General features: G+C 42.8%; 1 protein-coding gene across 4 annotated transcripts; it reads left to right on the plus strand.

Annotated features, from left to right (window-relative positions):
- The first annotated feature begins 3 nt into the window (after window positions 1-3).
- AURKA (aurora kinase A) lies at window positions 4-16,638 on the plus strand. 4 transcript variants are annotated; one of them, XM_017673427.3, is made up of 10 exons: window positions 4-391; window positions 1,440-1,611; window positions 4,026-4,072; window positions 5,945-6,224; window positions 7,448-7,502; window positions 8,480-8,671; window positions 9,522-9,660; window positions 13,132-13,280; window positions 15,677-15,851; window positions 15,978-16,638. In XM_017673427.3, exons 3-10 carry the CDS (start codon window positions 4,031-4,033, stop codon window positions 16,158-16,160), a joined length of 1,215 nt encoding a protein of 404 aa, XP_017528916.3. In that variant the 5' UTR covers window positions 4-391; window positions 1,440-1,611; window positions 4,026-4,030; the 3' UTR covers window positions 16,161-16,638. The 4 variants fall into 4 exon arrangements, with proteins under 4 accessions (XP_017528916.3, XP_017528914.3, XP_073092515.1 ...); XM_017673425.3 differs by lacking the exon at window positions 1,440-1,611 and having other exon boundaries at window positions 5-391; XM_073236414.1 differs by lacking the exons at window positions 4-391; window positions 1,440-1,611 and adding an exon at window positions 420-438.
- The last annotated feature ends 1,102 nt before the right edge of the window (window positions 16,639-17,740 follow it).

Genomic DNA, 17,740 nt, shown 5'->3' on the forward strand with positions numbered 1-17,740 from the left:
CCATCTTACTGGCGCGTTTGAAAGGTTCGATTACCTCCTCAGACTATCTCCTACGCGACAACCTTGACGCCGACGGGCTCTGCTTCACCGACAAACGCTGGATCTCGGAGAGCACCGCGGGCGGTAGAACCGCCAAGGATCTGTCGGGCCGTTGGCTCTGCCACTTCCGGGGACTTACGGGGCAAGTACGCCTGCGCGCCGTCTCGGCTTGGAACGCGACTGTGGCCGCCTACAGGGCTATGAACCAATCAAAAAGCAGCGCCTTTCCAGTCCAGACCAATCAGCTTCCAAATTAGAGGTTTTAACTCCTATTTAAAATGAAGACTTTGAATTATAACGGCTGGGTTCTCGGGAGGAGTTGGTGACCTGGGTCTGCGGCTGGAGCGGGCAGGTGTGTAGACCCTGGGGTAACTCTGTGAGGTTGGCGCGCAAGGCAAGGTCGGCCGGCCCCGGGGGCCCTTGAGCGCAGCTGGACCGGGGCGGAGGGAAGCGGGCGGCGGGGTCCCGGGGCCCGGGAGGGATCCAGTCGGGGCAAGGGGACCTCCCTCGGCCCCTCGGTTTCCTCTGTCCCCTCCGTCCCTTGTCTTCCCTTCTGTCCCTGTCCTTTTCCCTCCGTCCCTTCAGCGCCTCCTCGGCGCCCTCCCGTCTGCTCCCCGGTACCCGGGCGCCCTACTAATTGCCGCCTGATGTTTACTAAATACCGCGAATTCTGATGTAATTCCCGTATTCCGTGAGCACCTGGGTAAGAAGAAAATACAGAGGGTTTTTGCTGTCTTGGAGTTCACTTTTAGTGGGGTGGGGAGACCCGACGAACTAGTGGCTCCCGAGAGTGAAGACTGTTAGGAAATAGAGCGGTAAGGTGGTTAACGGGGGGCTGCTTTGGATAGAACTGCCAGGAAAGGGCCCTCGTCCCGGCTGGCTGAATGAGTGGGTGAATAAATAACTTCGAGGTCTTCCTGGGCCAGTGCTTCTCAAACCGTGGACCTTGGGTTACCTTTACTAGGATTACTTGAGGCTTCTTGTTAAAAAGGTAGAACCATTCTTGTTAAAAATATAACGAATCAGAAGCCCTTGGGCATAGGACTGCAGTGTTTGTATTTTTTTCAAGCTCTCCAAGGGATTTTCATGTGTTTCTGAGACTAGTGATCCGGACCAGCAAATACTAGTCATCTGGGGACGTTAAAATGCATCTGATTTGTTAGGTTTGGGGTTGGGTCTGAAAGTCTCTATTTCTAACAAGCGCCCTCCTGATGTACATGTAGCTACTGCCCTTGACTTTTAATGTCTCCTCTTAATTTTTCTTGTTCTTTGGCTTAAATGCTTCTCGGCAACATACTCATTTCCTTTCCACTCTCCTTAAGGCAGACATTAGCAGATTTGACGAAGGAAGGAAAAGTCGAAGCCCGCAGTGCTATTTATCTAACAGTTTTCCTGTTTAGAATGGCAGGCTGTCCGCTTTGAGCTGCCGGGATCTTGTGAAGGCGTCTGATCCTGGCTGTGGACCAGAAAGAACTACCTGAGCAGTGTTCCCGGCAATCTCTCCAGAATTTCTGCATCAGAGTCTTACTCCATTTTGCTTACTATTACTATTTCATCTCTCTGAGAAGGAAGGTATATTAAATTGGAACAAATGTCTATAGCTTCTGTGAAGATGGCTGAATAAACATCTCTAGGCCTATGTGATCTCATCAGCCTGCTACTTGTAATTGTTAGGGAAAATGAAGAAAACATTAGGGCACCCATGAAACCAACTTTTTCATAACACAAGTGTATATTTCCTTTTCCTTTTTGTCTATTTCTACTAACGCACTGCTTGACATAAAGACTGCAGGCTCTTTAACTGTGTTCCCATCTTCAGGGTGGAGTTAATATTTGCTTGTTTGTAAAATGGATGTGAAAGCAGGGGGGGAGGAGAGGTTTCTGATTGGAATCTAGAATTCAAAGAGCACCTGGGTAAGAAGAATACAGAAAGGTGTCTGCTTTCTTGGAGTTTATATTCCACTTACTGGATAGTTGGTGTGCCTGACTCACAGTATGAGTTTATTAAGTATTAATACATTATTTTCATTATTGATTTGCTGTGTGAAAGGTTAATTCATTCTGAAAACATTGATGTACATGCTATTTGCTAGGCAGGTTCTGGGGAGGCAGGAGTGAACAAGGTGGGACTAAGCCCTTGCTCTCATGGAGCTTACTTTTTTTGGAGATGCTGAGCAGGTAGCGGGTATCTCAGTCTGGGTAGATAGACAGTAAACAAGAACAAATAATGCTGTGTAAGATGTTTAGTTCGTGGCTATGAAGAAAAATAAAGGAGAGATGGTCTGAAACTGACATCAGAGCAGATACCTGAATGGAACAAAGGAGCAGGCCACACTTTTGTTGGGGGAAGAGCCTAATAGGTAGAGGGAACAGGAAGTGCAAAGGCCCTGTGGCAGGGGACTTCTTGAGGAAAGAAAGGAGCTCTGTAAGGCTGGTGTGTAATAGAGAGAGGGGTAGATGAAGTCAGAACGTGGTCAAAGTCCATGTTCTGAGACTCTGTAGGCCATCTACGTGAGTAGGATTTTGAATTTGAATTGTGGATCCATGAGGTGCTTCTGAACCAAGGACCGATGTATCTGACTTGTTAATGGCATCACTAGGTGCAGTGTTGAGAAGGGACTGTAATAGGCTACACGACCATTGGGAACCTGTTGCAAATAACTGAGGGGAGAGAAAATTGTGGTTTGACCAGGTGGTGGTATTGAGGGTGGCAAGCAGTGATTCTGAAGGTAGAGCTGACAAGATAGGCTGACAGATGAGATATGGCGTTTGAGGGAGAACCATGTAAAAGATTATACTAGGACTTTTGATTTTGAGCAACTGAGGATGGATTAGCCATCAACTGAGATGGGGGCTTCTATGAGAACAGGTCTGAGATCATGGCCCCGTGGGGAGAGAGCAGGATTTCAGTCTGGGACCTTAAAATTGAGGTGCCACCTAGATTATCAGGTGGTGATGTGTAGGTTATAGGGGATCAGAGGAGTGGTCTGGGCTGGAGATGGAAATTTGGGGGTCCTCAGCTTTCAAATGATAGTGAAAACCTAGGAGACTGGATGAGCTTACTTAGGGAGTGAGTGTAGCTAGAAAAAGACAGTGTGTTTCTGGGCTTGAACTCAGGGTGTTTCCATGAGCAGAGGAGAAAAGTGTGGAAGAGAGAAGAGATTATGTTTGGATGTGTTGGGTCTGCCAGACTTCTCAGGCCTTTCTTGGGGTGTCCTGAGCAGGTAGTTAGCTATCTGAGTCTGACAGAGAAGAGGTTATGGCAGAAGATGCAAATATGAGTTACCTTAATAAAGATGTTTAGAGCCCCAGTGTTGGATAATGGCCCTAGAATGGTGTGGGTGGAGAAGGGGGTGTTCAGTGACTCACTCCCAGGTCACCCCAGACACTGAGGTTGGTAAAAATGAGGCTGATCCAGCAAAGGAGGTTGCTGGTGAGGAAGGAAATACATCTGCAAGCTAAGTGAAGGAAAGAGTGGAAAAGAAGGCTGGATCCTGTCAAATGCTGCCCGGAACGCGTGTAAGGTGAGGGTGGAGAATTGACCTTTGGATTTGGCAGCAGTAGTAAGGACAGAACCTGATGGGAGTGGGTTCCAGGGAGGGTGAGAAGTAGAGATGGGCAGTGTGGGTGACTGTTCTGGAGCTTTGTTGTTGAAAAGGAGGCGAGAGATGTGGTCATAGCTTGAGTCAGTTATGGAGTAAAGAGGACCTTTTTGTTCTCAAGGCAGCAGGTGTTGAAGCAAGTGTGACTGATGGAAGTGATCCATTAGAGGTGATGGAGGGAGTTCTAGAGTGAAGTTTGAGTGTTGAGAAAGGGATGCAGGGTAGTGGGAAGGCCCCACACCTGAACATTATGTCCCATTTGGACAAAAAAAAAAGTGTAAAATTCTGTGTGTTGAAGCTTTTCATCAGCAGCAGTAACTGTGATCTAGCATAACACTTTGAAGCAGGTAGATTTGTAATATTAAAGTTCTTCTTTCTTTTTAGGCATCATGGACAGATCTAAAGACAACTGCATTTCAGGGCCTGTTAAGGTAAATTGAATAATCGGTAATCTCTATTACATTCATAAAACCCAAATGGAGATTGGTCTTACATATCTGTAATTCTGTCCACCTTCACTTTGGATTATAACTTAGATGCCTCTACTACCTTCCTAGGTGTGAATCAGTCACTTTTCTTAGCATTCAATAATATTCTGTTGATTCTCTCACCGTAACTTTTATTTGGTTCTGCTTTGTCTTGTAGTTAGCGGCTTAAGTATCTGTATTCTGTCACTGTATGTGGGACAATCATGTACACAGTATGGGCCCAAAACTTGCCTGTATTTTCTGGCTTGCCAGAAATTAACTGCTTTCCAAAGTTTGTTCTGGGATCACCATTCAGAGAATGGAAAGCTCAGAGGAATGTCAAGCTGCATGTTAGTGAACATGTCCTGGGAACCCACTTTGAGCCAGGTTCTGTGTCAGATGCAGGGGTTACAATGGTGAAAAGCATATGGACTTTGACTCTGAGGAACTAGAGCCCTTTGGGGAGGTGTGTGAGCCAGTACCATGCCTTATAATACATACAGGACCCGAGTAATTCCGAGAAGGGGTGCTCAGTTCAAACTGGGATATGTTGGAATCTGGGAAGGCTTCACCCAGGCGAGACCCCTGGCTGTTAGTATTTAACAAACAGTTGTGAGCAACTGGATGAATGAGTCTTTCATATAACAAATCTTTAATATGAGGAATCCGCATAGTGTTTCCTTCTAGGAAATCAAAAGAATATAAATATGCCTTGATTTTCTTTGTTTTGGTTGGGGTGGGTATGTTTTTAGAAGTCTTTACCTTCAAATAAATGGATACTTTTTTTTAAACTGGCTGAAAATATAAAATGACGAATTAGAAAAAGGCTAACTTGAGTCACTGTATTTGATTTTCAGCTCCTGAGGTAAAGATTATTTTTTAAATTGCTCTTGGTTTAAAATGTTTGTCATTGCCTAAATGCCTACTGTGTTGTGAATGCTGCTAATTTCAGAGCTTACTGACTTTTTACTTTGAAACTGGAAGCCCGCCCTTGTAATGCAATAATACCAGTGAGTTGATGACAGACTCTGAATCTTCCCTTTCCCGCAGTTTCCTTATTTATGAAGAAATTGCCTCTGATGAAGCTAGGGGAAGTCTCACTGCTTCCCCACCTCCCCACCTCCCAGTTTCAGTTTGAGGAGCTCTCAGTTTTAGAATGAAGTTGATCATTTTTTAAGCTTGTGATACCCTATTTACAGACATGTACATCATATATCTTGGTAATAACTTCTTGAAGACCCTGTGTTTGTTTCCTAATTGCAAAAGTTCTTCTGGCTCAGATCCATTTTATAAGTACTTGGAAAATGAAAAAGCAGTGAATAATCATAGTAATTAAGCTATGTGTGGAAAATCTGGCAAATATAAAAATTCAGATTGTCTTCTAAAACTTCTTCACTCAAAGATAACCACTGTTGAGCATTTTGATGTATTTCAGTCTTTTTTTTCTAATCATGTATTGCCAAAGGAGTTACAATAGAATTGGGCATTTGGTATCAAGTTACTGTATTATAACTTGTAGCTACATAATAATTCCCAAGTTATTGAGATTCTTAGGTAGTGTTTAATGTCTCCCTCTGTAGATGGAAGTTTAGGTAATGACTATTTGTTTATGGACAGATGGCTCTTAGGGTTGGGGTGTTAGGGAGCGACTAGGTATTTCTCTCAGCCAGATACTGACTATACCTCCAGAAGGGCCGACTAAAATCGCTTTCCCCTTCCATCTGTTAACAGCATTCGTTGTTTGTTCTATTAGAAAACAGACTTTGTGAAGTTCTCAAATTCAGCTTTTGTTCATGAAGACCATGAAGTCTCTTTTATTTTTCCCTCCCAACCTAGACTACAGTTCTACTAGGTGATGGTCCAAAACGGGTTCCGGCGACTCCTCAATTTGCTTCTCAGAAGCCGTTATCTGCAAATAGTGGCCAGGCCCAGCGGGTCTTGTGTCCTTTGAATTCCTCCCAGCGAGTTCCTTCACAAGCACAAAAGCTTATCTCCAGCCACAAAGCGGTTCAGAATCTGAAGCAGAAGCAGTTGCAGGCAACCAGTGTCCCTCGTCCTGTCTCTAGGCCTCTGAATAATACCCAGAAGAGTGAGCAGCCCCAGCCATCAGCCCCTGGTAAATCAGCTTTTTGAGACTCAAATCGAATAGTCATTCATTCTAGATGCCAAAATAAAGCAAGTCTGTAGACTTGTGTTTATTGTTTGGAACCCTAGCTTTTATATCATTTCTATTAAGGATGAGAAATTGGATAATCAGATTGAAGTAACAGTGTCTCTTGTGGGCCAGGCCTGTGCTAAGAATACATGGTACGATTGGGGAACTGAGAAATTCCAAGGTTGTGGAGCGTGGAGGGAAGTCGGCATGCGGATGGACTGAGGCTGGCTGGGGTCGGGTCACGGTGGCCACTCCTGGCTAACGGCAGGCTCTGAGGCCTTCTTCATCCGTGTTCTCATCCAGTTCTCATAACCACTCTATGAAGGCAGTAGGGTTATTATTAACTTAGTTTCCAGAGGAGGCAGCTGAGACAGAAGCATGAACTTGTTGGAAGACATAGCCAGGCTGGAGAGGTGCGGACAAAGTCGAGTCCCTCCTTAGGACGTGGACTGGATAGAAGTGGGCAATGAACTAGACACAGGGATGGAGGTTGTATATATCGAGCTAGTGAACCACAAGGGGAAAAACTAGTTCAGGTTTGCGTTTGACTATCTGAGCAGAGCATACTGTGCTGCTGTTGGAGTTTGAGGTGCTGGGCATAGATGAATGGAAATGTCTCACATTAGCTCTGGCTAATGAAATAGTGACATTAGCCCCCTGTTGGATACATTTTGCTAAATTGGCTTTTATGTTTTTATATTTTCCTTTGCTAACTAATAAAGTGGAGAAGAAGGGTGGCTGACTTTATGTCTGTTGCATTGTTCATAATTGTATGTAAACTATGGACAGTTGGCTGCTCCACCTGCTGGGGAAAGGGTGATGCGGGGGGAGCTTGTCAGAGGTGGGAAGATTGGTATTTTTGCTGTAGAAGCTCTTTATTTGGAGACTGAGGCTTTAGGGAGAATCTGCATAGTCTTAAGTTTTTTAAGTTATCAGAGGGCCTGACTATGTATGTATAAGCGGTCATCTTCACTGTAGAAATTTATAGAGACTTCACCTGGTAGAAGTTAGGTTAGGGTGTGTTAGTCTTTATCTATAAAGAAAAACTAAAAAGAGCCCAGATGGATCATTCTGGAAATACCATTAATATTTGGTGACCATTCTTTGATTTATCTCTTTTCATAGGTTTTTAACTTATTCTTCATAGTTATTCTGAAAACAGGTTTTCACCTTATTCTATACAGGAAATAATTCTGAAAAGGAACTGGTGTCAAAACAGAAAAATGAAGAATCCAAAAAGTAAGCTTCATCTTATTTACAAAGTTTTGTGCTATTATCTATTAGAATACCCTATTTAATGGCAAATTTAATTATGGGAACTCTTTAAAAAATAAACAGGTCTTCATATTTTCATTTAGAAAATATAAATGTTTCCAAATTCCTAATCTTTAAAAAAAAGAGAAATTTTAGGGGCAGTTGTCGACTAAGTACTTAAGTTTTTCTTACTATTTTTCAAATTTAGGAAAAGCTTGTATGAATCTCTTACAGTATGTATGAAGTAAAAGTTCCTCTCTACCCTCAGAAGTAACCATTGCATGTGGTTTATGTGTGGTTCTATACTTTTTTCTTACACTTATAAAGAAGCGCAAGTTTGTTAAAAACAAAATGCAGTCATGTTCAGACATCTTCTACAAGCTTTTCTCAATCTCTGACCTGTCTAGACTGGAATCTAGGAGGAGCCAGGAATGAAGCCACAGAGGGCTCTGCCTTTGCTGCCCAGTGGAGGCTTGCTGAGAATCTGAGTACAAGTGTTCTCACCCCTGCTGCCCTGCTTGCATTACTAGAGTGGTTTTCCACCCCAGAGAGTGGTAGCAACTCCAGGATGGACGAGGAGGCTGTAGTTAGTTTGCAAGAGGCCTGCAGAAGCTTCTGAAGGGTTCATCCTCTCCAATGACTTAACTAGTCCTGGCGCGTGTCCTCAGTGGTGGTGCTTGAAGGTCTGTATTCCAGAGCGTAGTACCACCTGGGGACACTTCCGCTGAGTGTGCTTCAGCTCTGAAAGCTCAGTTGCTTCTTGTCACTGTGCAGCCAGTGGCAGGTGGGGGACGGGGGTTAATGTCTGTGGCAGTTCATTTATTGTGGATATTGGCACGGTTCTTGTGGTGGGTATACTGAATACAACTTTGATTATAAAATTATAGGGTATGTCTACTAATTAATAAACTATTAGGAAATATTTGCTTTCTTCATTTTAAAATGTTCAAATTCTTTCCTAGAAGGCAATGGGCTTTGGAAGACTTTGAAATTGGCCGCCCGCTGGGTAAAGGAAAGTTTGGTAATGTTTATTTGGCGAGAGAAAAACAAAGCAAGTTTATCTTGGCTCTTAAAGTATTATTTAAAGTTCAGTTGGAGAAAGCAGGAGTTGAACATCAGCTGAGAAGAGAAGTAGAAATACAATCCCACCTTAGGTAAGTTTTCAGATTGGTTGTCAAAAAAATGGTATACAGACTTAGTATTAAGAGTTAAACAATTATAAACTTTCAAGAAGGCCTGCTTCACAGTATTGCAAAGAGTGACTAAAGTTGTCACTTTTCAAAGATTTATCTAGACTTAAGTGCTCTGGTCTTGAAAAATCATTTGAAGGTTTATGTTAGTGGGGTAATTTATTATATGAGCAAATTTTTTTTTTTGTGGGTATACCTCTTATACTCAGTTCTAAGCAGAGGTCATAAATGGGCAGCCTGCAGTTCGACTTTGGCAATGGGTTTTTTTCCTTTTATTAATTTTTTTATACCTCAAAACCTGTGCACATCAGGCTGGTATCCCTGCTCAGCAACAACTGGCTGGAGTTGAGGGGCTGCTGTCTTAGATGGGCTGTGCAATCAGCTGCCAGAGTCCTCAGCGGTGCACACTTCTTGCCATTGTTGAGCATGGGCTAAAAGTTGTTTGTCTAATAGTGTTTGGGTATCAAACTACTGTGGGAATGCCATGTCTCTTAACTTCTCAGAGAATTAATGTTTAACTGAAATTTCCCCCCATAAGATGGCATAAAAGAGGAAATTGAATAGTCTTAAGTAAACCTGACGTTCACTGATACCTTGAAATGCATGTAAACTGATAGACGGATGAGATGGATGTGTGTATTTTTCTTAGAGTAGGTAAGCAGTTTCAGATTCTCAAGTGGGGTGGGAGTGGAAGTCTGGGAGTGGAACCAATTTTCACTATTGGTTTCATATGAGGGTTGTTTTTTTTTATATTAGTATATTTTATTGTATCAGCTCCAAAATCACGTATTAGAATGTTTGTCCTTTGTTGCAGGCATCCAAATATTCTCAGACTGTATGGTTATTTCCATGATGCCACCAGAGTTTACCTAATTCTAGAATATGCACCTCTTGGCGCCGTCTATAGGGAACTTCAGAAACTGTCAAAATTTGATGAGCAGAGAACTGCTACCGTAAGTTTTCATTTATTGTCCAGACTAATTATGTTTCCTCTAAACCTGACCTATACAGCAGTGTACCTTTCATTATAATAGAGTGGGCTTTGTCTTAATGGAAAGGTGGCTTAATAGTGTCAAATATTTGAAATGGGAAAATCAAAGTAGCTTAGTTGTAGCATATGTACAGATAAATTAAGTACCAGGTGGGATATTGTGGCTGGTTTGTTTCCATAGCTGATTTTTGGTGGAAATGTGTATAAATGTTGCCATCTTTTTTTTTCTTTTTAATAATTTATAATAGTTTTAGATTTACAGAATAATTATGAAGGTAGTATAGACCTATTTTCTGCTATTATTAATGCACATCTAATTTTTCCTATTAATATCTTACCTTAGTGTGATGCATTTGTACTAATAAACCAATATTGATACTTAATAACCGAAGCCCGTACTTTATTCAGATTTCCTTAGTTTTTCTCATGATTGGTCCAGGGAAGGTCAGAGGTAAACGATTTTCATCACATATCAAGGGCACATACTGTTAACCTGACGTGTCCTGGTGGGTATGGGACTTCATCACCTAGCTGAGAAGTGTCTGTCTGGTTTCGCCACTGTGAAGTGACTCTTTCTGTCTTTCCATACTGTGCTTTTTCAAAGGAAGTCACTATGCACAGCCCACACTTCAGGAGGAGATGTATCCCATGTCCTGTAGGGCAGAATGTCTACATAAATTATTTAGACATCTGCACCAGAGATGGTCTCTTCTCCCTTATTTATTTAATCAATCGTTTAATAATGTGGACTTATGGATATTTCATACTTTGAGTTATAATCCAGTACTATATTTTCTTGCTCAGAGTAGTCCAGCTTTGCTCACTGGGAGCTCTTTCTCCTGGTCCCTGTGCCCTCTGACACCCCCACCCCCCAGCATTGTGGGTGGATGGGTTTTTTTTTTTTTTTTTAAGCACTTCATTGCTTTCTGGTACTACAGGATACTCCCGCCTTATCGTGTACATTTCTGATCCCAGTCTTAGAATCAGCCTTTCCTCCAAAGAGCCCTGGTTTCTTTTATTGGAAAATATTATTAGAAACCAGTATCTGGGTGGTAGGTTTGCTCATTGCTGTTGAAATGTCATTACTTCTGGGCTTTCAGCTGACAGAGCAAGGAAGTAAGGCGCTAGTGACCTGTGTATATACACATATCTCTAAATGTTCCTGTATTTATTCATCTGTATCTATATTAAGCAAAACTGGAGCCCCTAACCCCATGGATCATCGAACCGTCTTTCCTCATCTGTAGCCTCCCACTCCAACACGGAGACACCTGGATTCTGCCATCCACTCAATCCATCAGTTGCGGTGGGCGGGAATAGTAGTATCGGAATTGTTAAACAGTTATGCCTGTGGGGAACAACTGTACGCACTGAAGATCCATCTGTGTCTTTTCAGGGCTTTATAGCTCATTTTACCCTTTAGTAATATTCCATCGCGTGGAGGTGTGCCTCAGCTTACCCTTCATCTACTGAAGGGCATCTTGGTTGCTTCCAGTTTTTGACCATTCATCACAAATGAAGCTGCTATAAACATGTGCACGCAGGTTTTCATGGGACATAAGTCTTGAAAATCTTTTGAGTAGATGCCTGGGGGTGTGATTGCTGTTTGTATGGTAAGATCGCCTTACCTTTGCAGGAAACAGTTAAACTGTCTTCCAAAGCAGATGCAGCCCTTCAGGTTCTTCCCACTGCGTGAGTGCCTGTTGCTCCTCATCACCAGCGATTGTTGCTGTCAATTCTTTCGGATTTCTAATCATTCGAATAGGTGTATAATGGTATCTCATTGTTTTAATTTGCAATTCTCTAATGACATGTCATGTTGAGCATCTTTTCATGTGCTTAGCCATCTGTTGATCATTTTTGATGTGTCTAAGCAGATCTTTTACCGACTTTTTGCCTTTTTGGTCGTCTTACTGAGTTTTAAGAGTTCTTATATATTTTGGTTACAAGTCCTTCATCACACATGTGTTTTACAGATGTTCCAGTCCGTGGCTTGTCTTTTCATTCTCTTATCCAGGGCAGAAGCTTTCAATCTTAAGTCTAACATACCAGATTTTGTTTTTTCAATGGATTGTGCTACTGCTTTATTACGTGAATGAAATTAATTTGTTCAAAGAAGTTGAAGAATCTTAATTTGTCTGTTTTTTGTTGAATTGGCAGATGATCGGCCTGTTGAGTGGTGGTTACAGTGAGTTGTTCTTGGTGGAGATCTCTGGGTAGTACGTAGTTTGCACGCTAATTTTCTTTCGGCATTGATTTAAATGGAATTAAGTTCAGGTGGTTTTACTTTTACCATCTGAAATCATAGCATTTTTGTCATGTGGCCCTCTGGTCTTGTCCCTGTAATGAGGACATGCTATTTTAAACTTAAATGTTTGCCCTTTGGATAAGTAGAAATCTATTTTATTTCTTTTAAAATTTTAGCTAACCAAATTAGTTTCTTATTTAATTGGCAAATAATATTTATACAACTCAGTTTTCTTCAATCCAGATGGAGTTTCTTTAACCCAGTGAAAGCAGATAGTTATTTAAAATAAAAGATTGTTTCTTTCTAGATTTCTTAGTAATTTGAAAACACACACACACACACAAACACATACACACTCATTTTCATTTTCTGATTAACTAAAGCTAATTGTGGAGAAATGTTAGGGAACTTTGCATGTATCCGCATCTGATATTGGAGGTGTAGAAGAGGTGGGTGCTAGAGAGCTGATTTAACTAAGATCTTCTTATTTAGGTTCGAGCAGGGAAAGTCCATTGCCTTCTGGAATTCTAATGCAGGTTCTTCATCATCAGCTCACATTTGGTGTAGGTAGAGGAGCTTTCTTTGCTTCATTTTCATTTTATTATAGCCTAAATTTTGGTCTCTGGCTTTTGGCTGGAAAAATGAAAATTGTCCTTTCTGACAATAGCATTTGCTTTCTACCCATTTGTTTAGTAAACCTTTTGGTATAAAATAGTGTTCTGTCCTGTCTAGCAATTACTTTAGAAACAACCCTTCTCAAACTTTAGCCAGAGCTAAAGATATACTAGCAACAGTTCTTTTCTCTATTTAAGGCAAATTCTGGACTTGCTTACTAGATCTTTCTTTAGTTGAGATGGAAACAAAACTAACAAAAGGGCTGACTTGCTTTTGTGCTTTTAAGCTGATTAATGAGTTAGTATAACCCCAAATTTAACATGCTATTTATTAACCTGCCAGTATGCCAGCTTTTAGTTTCTGTTTGTTGCTCAGGATTATTTTCCCTCTGATGTTCTTAGAGTAAATTCTTAGCTTCAAATAAACAAATCTTATTTATAGGTTTTATTTTGAAACAAAACCTATAAAACATGTTAAAATCGAAGTGGGCTTCCTTTCATAAGAGATGTCTAAAATTGTGTAAACACAAAATCTAACACAGAATTTCAATGCCTTTTTTTTTTTAAATAGTATATCACAGAATTGGCAGATGCCCTGTCTTATTGTCATTCAAAGAGAGTTATTCATAGAGACATAAAGCCAGAGAACCTGCTCCTTGGATCATCTGGAGAGCTTAAGATTGCAGATTTTGGGTGGTCGGTACATGCCCCATCCTCCAGGTACGTCACCTTAGAGGTGGAACGTGTTTGGTTCAGCAAAAGCCCAGGGGCTAATCATGAAGGAAAGAACAAAATACTTTAAGCAGGGATGTGCTGAATTGGGGCAGGCAACTGAGACACATGCTTTGGTGCTTTGGAGTCATTTAGGTCTGAAAAGTAAGTGTCTTCAAGAACATTTTATTTTGCAACCCTTCTGGCTTATATATTGTGTCCCAGTCCTGGGGCTAAAGATACTTAATGTCCTTAGAGGCTAATGTCCTTAGGGGACAAATAAGTAACAGCTATGGCAAATAGATGACAGGTGAAGTGCAAGATGTGTAGGGGAGAGCAATGCCTGATGTAATGGTTGTGGGAGATGAGTCTGTGGGTGTGTGGGTGTGTGGCAGGGCAGGGTGGGGCGAGGGTGGGGTTTGCTGGGCACTGTTTGCTGTTTGCTGGGCTAAGACAGGTTCCAGAGGGCAGCACGTGTGGAGATCTAGAGCTGAGAGCGCAGTTCTTTGGGGAACCTCCCAAATTAGGCTGGATGGGGCTTTCAGGGTAGTGGTTAAAGATCTCCTTGGGCCTGCTTTTGTCAACAGAATAGTACTTTTTTGTTCTCAAAGCTAAAAAGAGAGAGATCAATGCAACGAAAACAGTTTAAATTTTATGTGAACTTTTCAAAGAACTAAAATATTCTTCACTGTTTTAATTTGGGCTCAAGTATGCTTTTGAAGCCTTGTGTGAGGTAGGGGTTTAAAAGTACACATCTACTGATAAGAGTTTGTCAACTTTGGGTTAGGTCTTAAAAGGTGAAAGGCTTATTGCTTTGAAAAATTAAGCCAGTCAAGAAAAATTGTATAGCTTAAAATAGATGACACGGAAAGAGGAAACTCTGTTTTTTGTTGCAGACCTCTTCTATTTCCAATGATGCACTGAATGCAGTCGCTCTTAAAAAGTTGGTTGTCACTGGTAGGAGTGGTTGGCACCTGGCGGGGCAAACCACAGTGAAGAATCGTAGGCTTTGTGGTATCGCAGGGCCAAACCGGCCATTCACTGTCCAGTTGTCATTATGATTGGAAAGAGAAATGTCCGTTTCAGAAAAGGGTGAGCTATGCCAGTGCACATCACTTGGCCTCACCTCCTAAACCTTCACAGCACTAGGAGCTCCCCGGTTACCGGGTGCCGTTGTCTGAGAACCGAACCTGGTGCATTTCTTTCATCTCAGTGGCGATGAGGGCTGGATGCCTGGGGAGGTAGCCCCTTAATCCCGGGTCATAGCTTACCATGCGGTTGAGTGAACATCTGTGCTCTCTGGGCACCAGCAGTTAGCACAGCGCCAGCTCCGACGGCAAAGAGGAACAGCAGGGAAAACCTACGTGGTGTTTGCTCCTGGTTCAGGGTTCGCCACGCCCAGCTTATTTCCAACCTTTGTTGTAAAATCTCACCCCAACATGGAGAATTGAACTGGTAGCTGATCACTCACCTATCCCTCCAGTGCCTACATTCAGCAGGTGTTAACCTTTTGCCAGGTTGGCTGTGTCTGTTTCCTTGGTGAACCTTCAAAAGTTGCAGACCTCGTGCTGTCCTTGGAGCATGGCAGTGTGCGTCTCCTAAGAGTAAGGACTTTGTCCTTACAATACAGCCATTATTGCTAAGAGAACTAACAGCCTTGTTAATGTCTAATGCTTAGTCCATGTTCAGATTTCTCCAGTTGTCCACAAAACTTCCTAGCTGTTCTTTTAAATCAGAATTCAGCCAAGGTCCACGTGTTGCATTTGTGTCTTTGGTCTAAATTTAGACTAGGTGCCTCACAATTTAAAATCCATTTTTCTGATTGTGGTGTTACTTGGTCTTTCATCCCCTCTATTTGCTGAAAACTGGAAGTTGGGCCTAAAGGCCTAAAGAATATTTTTGGCAAGAATACTTCATAGGCTACTCCCCAAATTTCAGCATTTCTTTTGTACCAATGATATATGAGAAGGCAGCATGAACCTATAACCCCAAACCTAGGGCTTTCTCAGTGGGACAGTTTCTAGTTACTTGTCATTAATGTTACCTGACTGTTAAGCTTCTTAGCATATCTGTAATATAAAACAAAAATAGAATCCAAATTGTATGTATAGAGAACTTTGGATGGCTGCTTTTACATAGTAGTGATACTTTAAATTTCCTAGGTTGCTTAAGGAGGTTCTGAGTTGGGCAAAGTTGGGGTTCAACTAGGTTGCTGGCTCTGTGATGTTGCCCATTTCTCTTAATCTGTGTCCTGCCTAAAATGGGGGATTTATAATTGTACCTGCTTCCTAACAGAAGATCTGGCCTAGGAGGAGTACCCAATGTTAGCGTAATTGTCAATGGTTCCGAGTAGCGGTTGTGATAAAACCTGAAGCACACCCTCCTGAACCTGCCTCCGTTTTCAGGCGGACTACCTTGTGTGGCACCCTGGACTACTTGCCCCCCGAGATGATCGAGGGCCGGATGCACGATGAGAAGGTAGACCTCTGGAGCCTTGGGGTCCTTTGCTATGAATTTTTAGTTGGGAAGCCTCCTTTTGAGACAAGCACATACCAAGAGACCTACAAGAGAATATCGCGGGTAAGACATAACTAGAAAGGAGCCATCACTTCTCGTAGAATTCTTTCCTTATCAGCTTTTTCTATAGGCTCCCACTTGAATATTTATATTCTAAGTTTTGTGACTCTGTCACTTATTGTACTCCAGGTTGAATTCACATTCCCTGACTTTGTACCAGAGGGAGCCAGGGACCTCATTTCAAGACTGTTGAAGCATAATCCCAGCCAAAGGCCTACTCTCAAAGAAGTACTTGAACACCCCTGGATTATGGCAAATTCATCAAAAACATCAAATAGCCAAAACAAAGAATCAACTAGCAAACAATCTTAGAATCTTGCAGGGGGAGGAATCCTGGAGCCATGGCTGCTGTATCTGTCAGGAACAGGCTGCTGCCATTTACCTTAGTGCTGCGTGCCTGCCTGTAGGCGAGAGTGCTACAGAAAATGCGTTTTTCCTGAGCAGGCACTACCTCACCTCCCTCTCCAGAAGTTCCACGTCAGTAAACATGACACTGAAGTGAAAATAGCCACGAGAACCGTGCTGACTTCATTTGTTTTATAATCCAGAGGCTAGGTTCAACTCAGCCACCCCACAGCCTGTTTCCAGTAAGATCACCTTGTGAAAGATGAACTCATGGTCCGATTGTGGGCAAAGTCGTCACTTTGCCCTGACTCGATCCTTTACGAGCTGTGCAATAACCTTCCAAGTACCTGAGTGTATGTGTAACTTATTGGGTGGCCGCACTTGGCAAAGCTGTCAGAATGAACATGTGATTCTTTTAAATGTTAAAATAAAGATTCTGTATAGACTTGTATATTTACTTCCATGGCGTCGCTCTAGGACTGCTCTGTGTCCAATACTTGCTAAGCATGGTCCATCTAATCCTCAGCTGCCTATCTCCTGTCGGAGGCTTTGTAAAATAGGGACATAAGCTCCACTCCCATCTTGGAACTTGCTTGGGACACAGATGAGAACGTCTCAGCTGTTTCTGAATGTTAAGGGCTTTTTTTTTCTCCTGGTTTTGATGTTTTATTCATACAATTTTTATAAAACACATTAAGACATACATAAAATGATTAAAGCTTCATATGAATGACCTGGGAATTATAATGCATTTCACCTTCTACGCTTTGAGAAATGCTGGGCTGAGCCTGGGATTAGGTGGGAGGGTGGGTTCCTGTGTGGGGCTGCCAGGGCTGAGGTTCTGGCACTAGCCTGGCCTGTGAGCACACCTAGCCCTTCCCTCACCCACCCTACAGTGATTGGGGACACAGCTTACGGTGACCACTGACCATGGGGGAGGCCAGAAGTCAGCAGGCAAATTGTAGGGGGTAATTAGGAGGTGGGAGGGGCATCCAGAGGAAGTGGCATCTGAGCTGGCCTTGAAGGACAAGGAGGATTTAAAGGTGGGAGGCAGGTGTGGCAATAGGTCTCTGTAGCCTGAGGGGAACAGGAGGGAACATGGCGTGGATGTGGGCAGCACCCTGTTCGCTGGGTGGTGGAGGGTGTACCAGAGTTTGAGTGTGGGGGCAGCCAGTGCCCTTCATCCCACAGCCTGTCCTGTGTGTCCTGTCCCCTGAACGTTAATCCCTATACCCAGCAAGGGGCATTGTGCAGTGTGTGACAATAACCTAGCTCGGCTGGGCTTCTTGGTGGGTTCTCATCTGGGCCATCACCTGACCAATCAGCACTAGTTCACCAAAGTGGGTGCTCCTGGCTGAGCCGAGTGGGGCCCTTTAGGAGTCCCCTAGAGCTGCAGGTGGTCAGGATGGGAAATGGGGTGAAGGGGTCAGTCACCCACATCCACACCTGCCCACCTGTGGGCTCTGACCATGTTCTCCACAAGATGGCAAAGACGTCCATGTGGGTGAACTAGTTCTTTGCAAACTGATTTTCCAAGTGTGGCCTTT

The sequence above is a fragment of the Manis javanica genome, chromosome 5 (genome assembly GCF_040802235.1).
Source record: "Manis javanica isolate MJ-LG chromosome 5, MJ_LKY, whole genome shotgun sequence".
Taxonomy (NCBI): domain Eukaryota; kingdom Metazoa; phylum Chordata; class Mammalia; order Pholidota; family Manidae; genus Manis; species Manis javanica.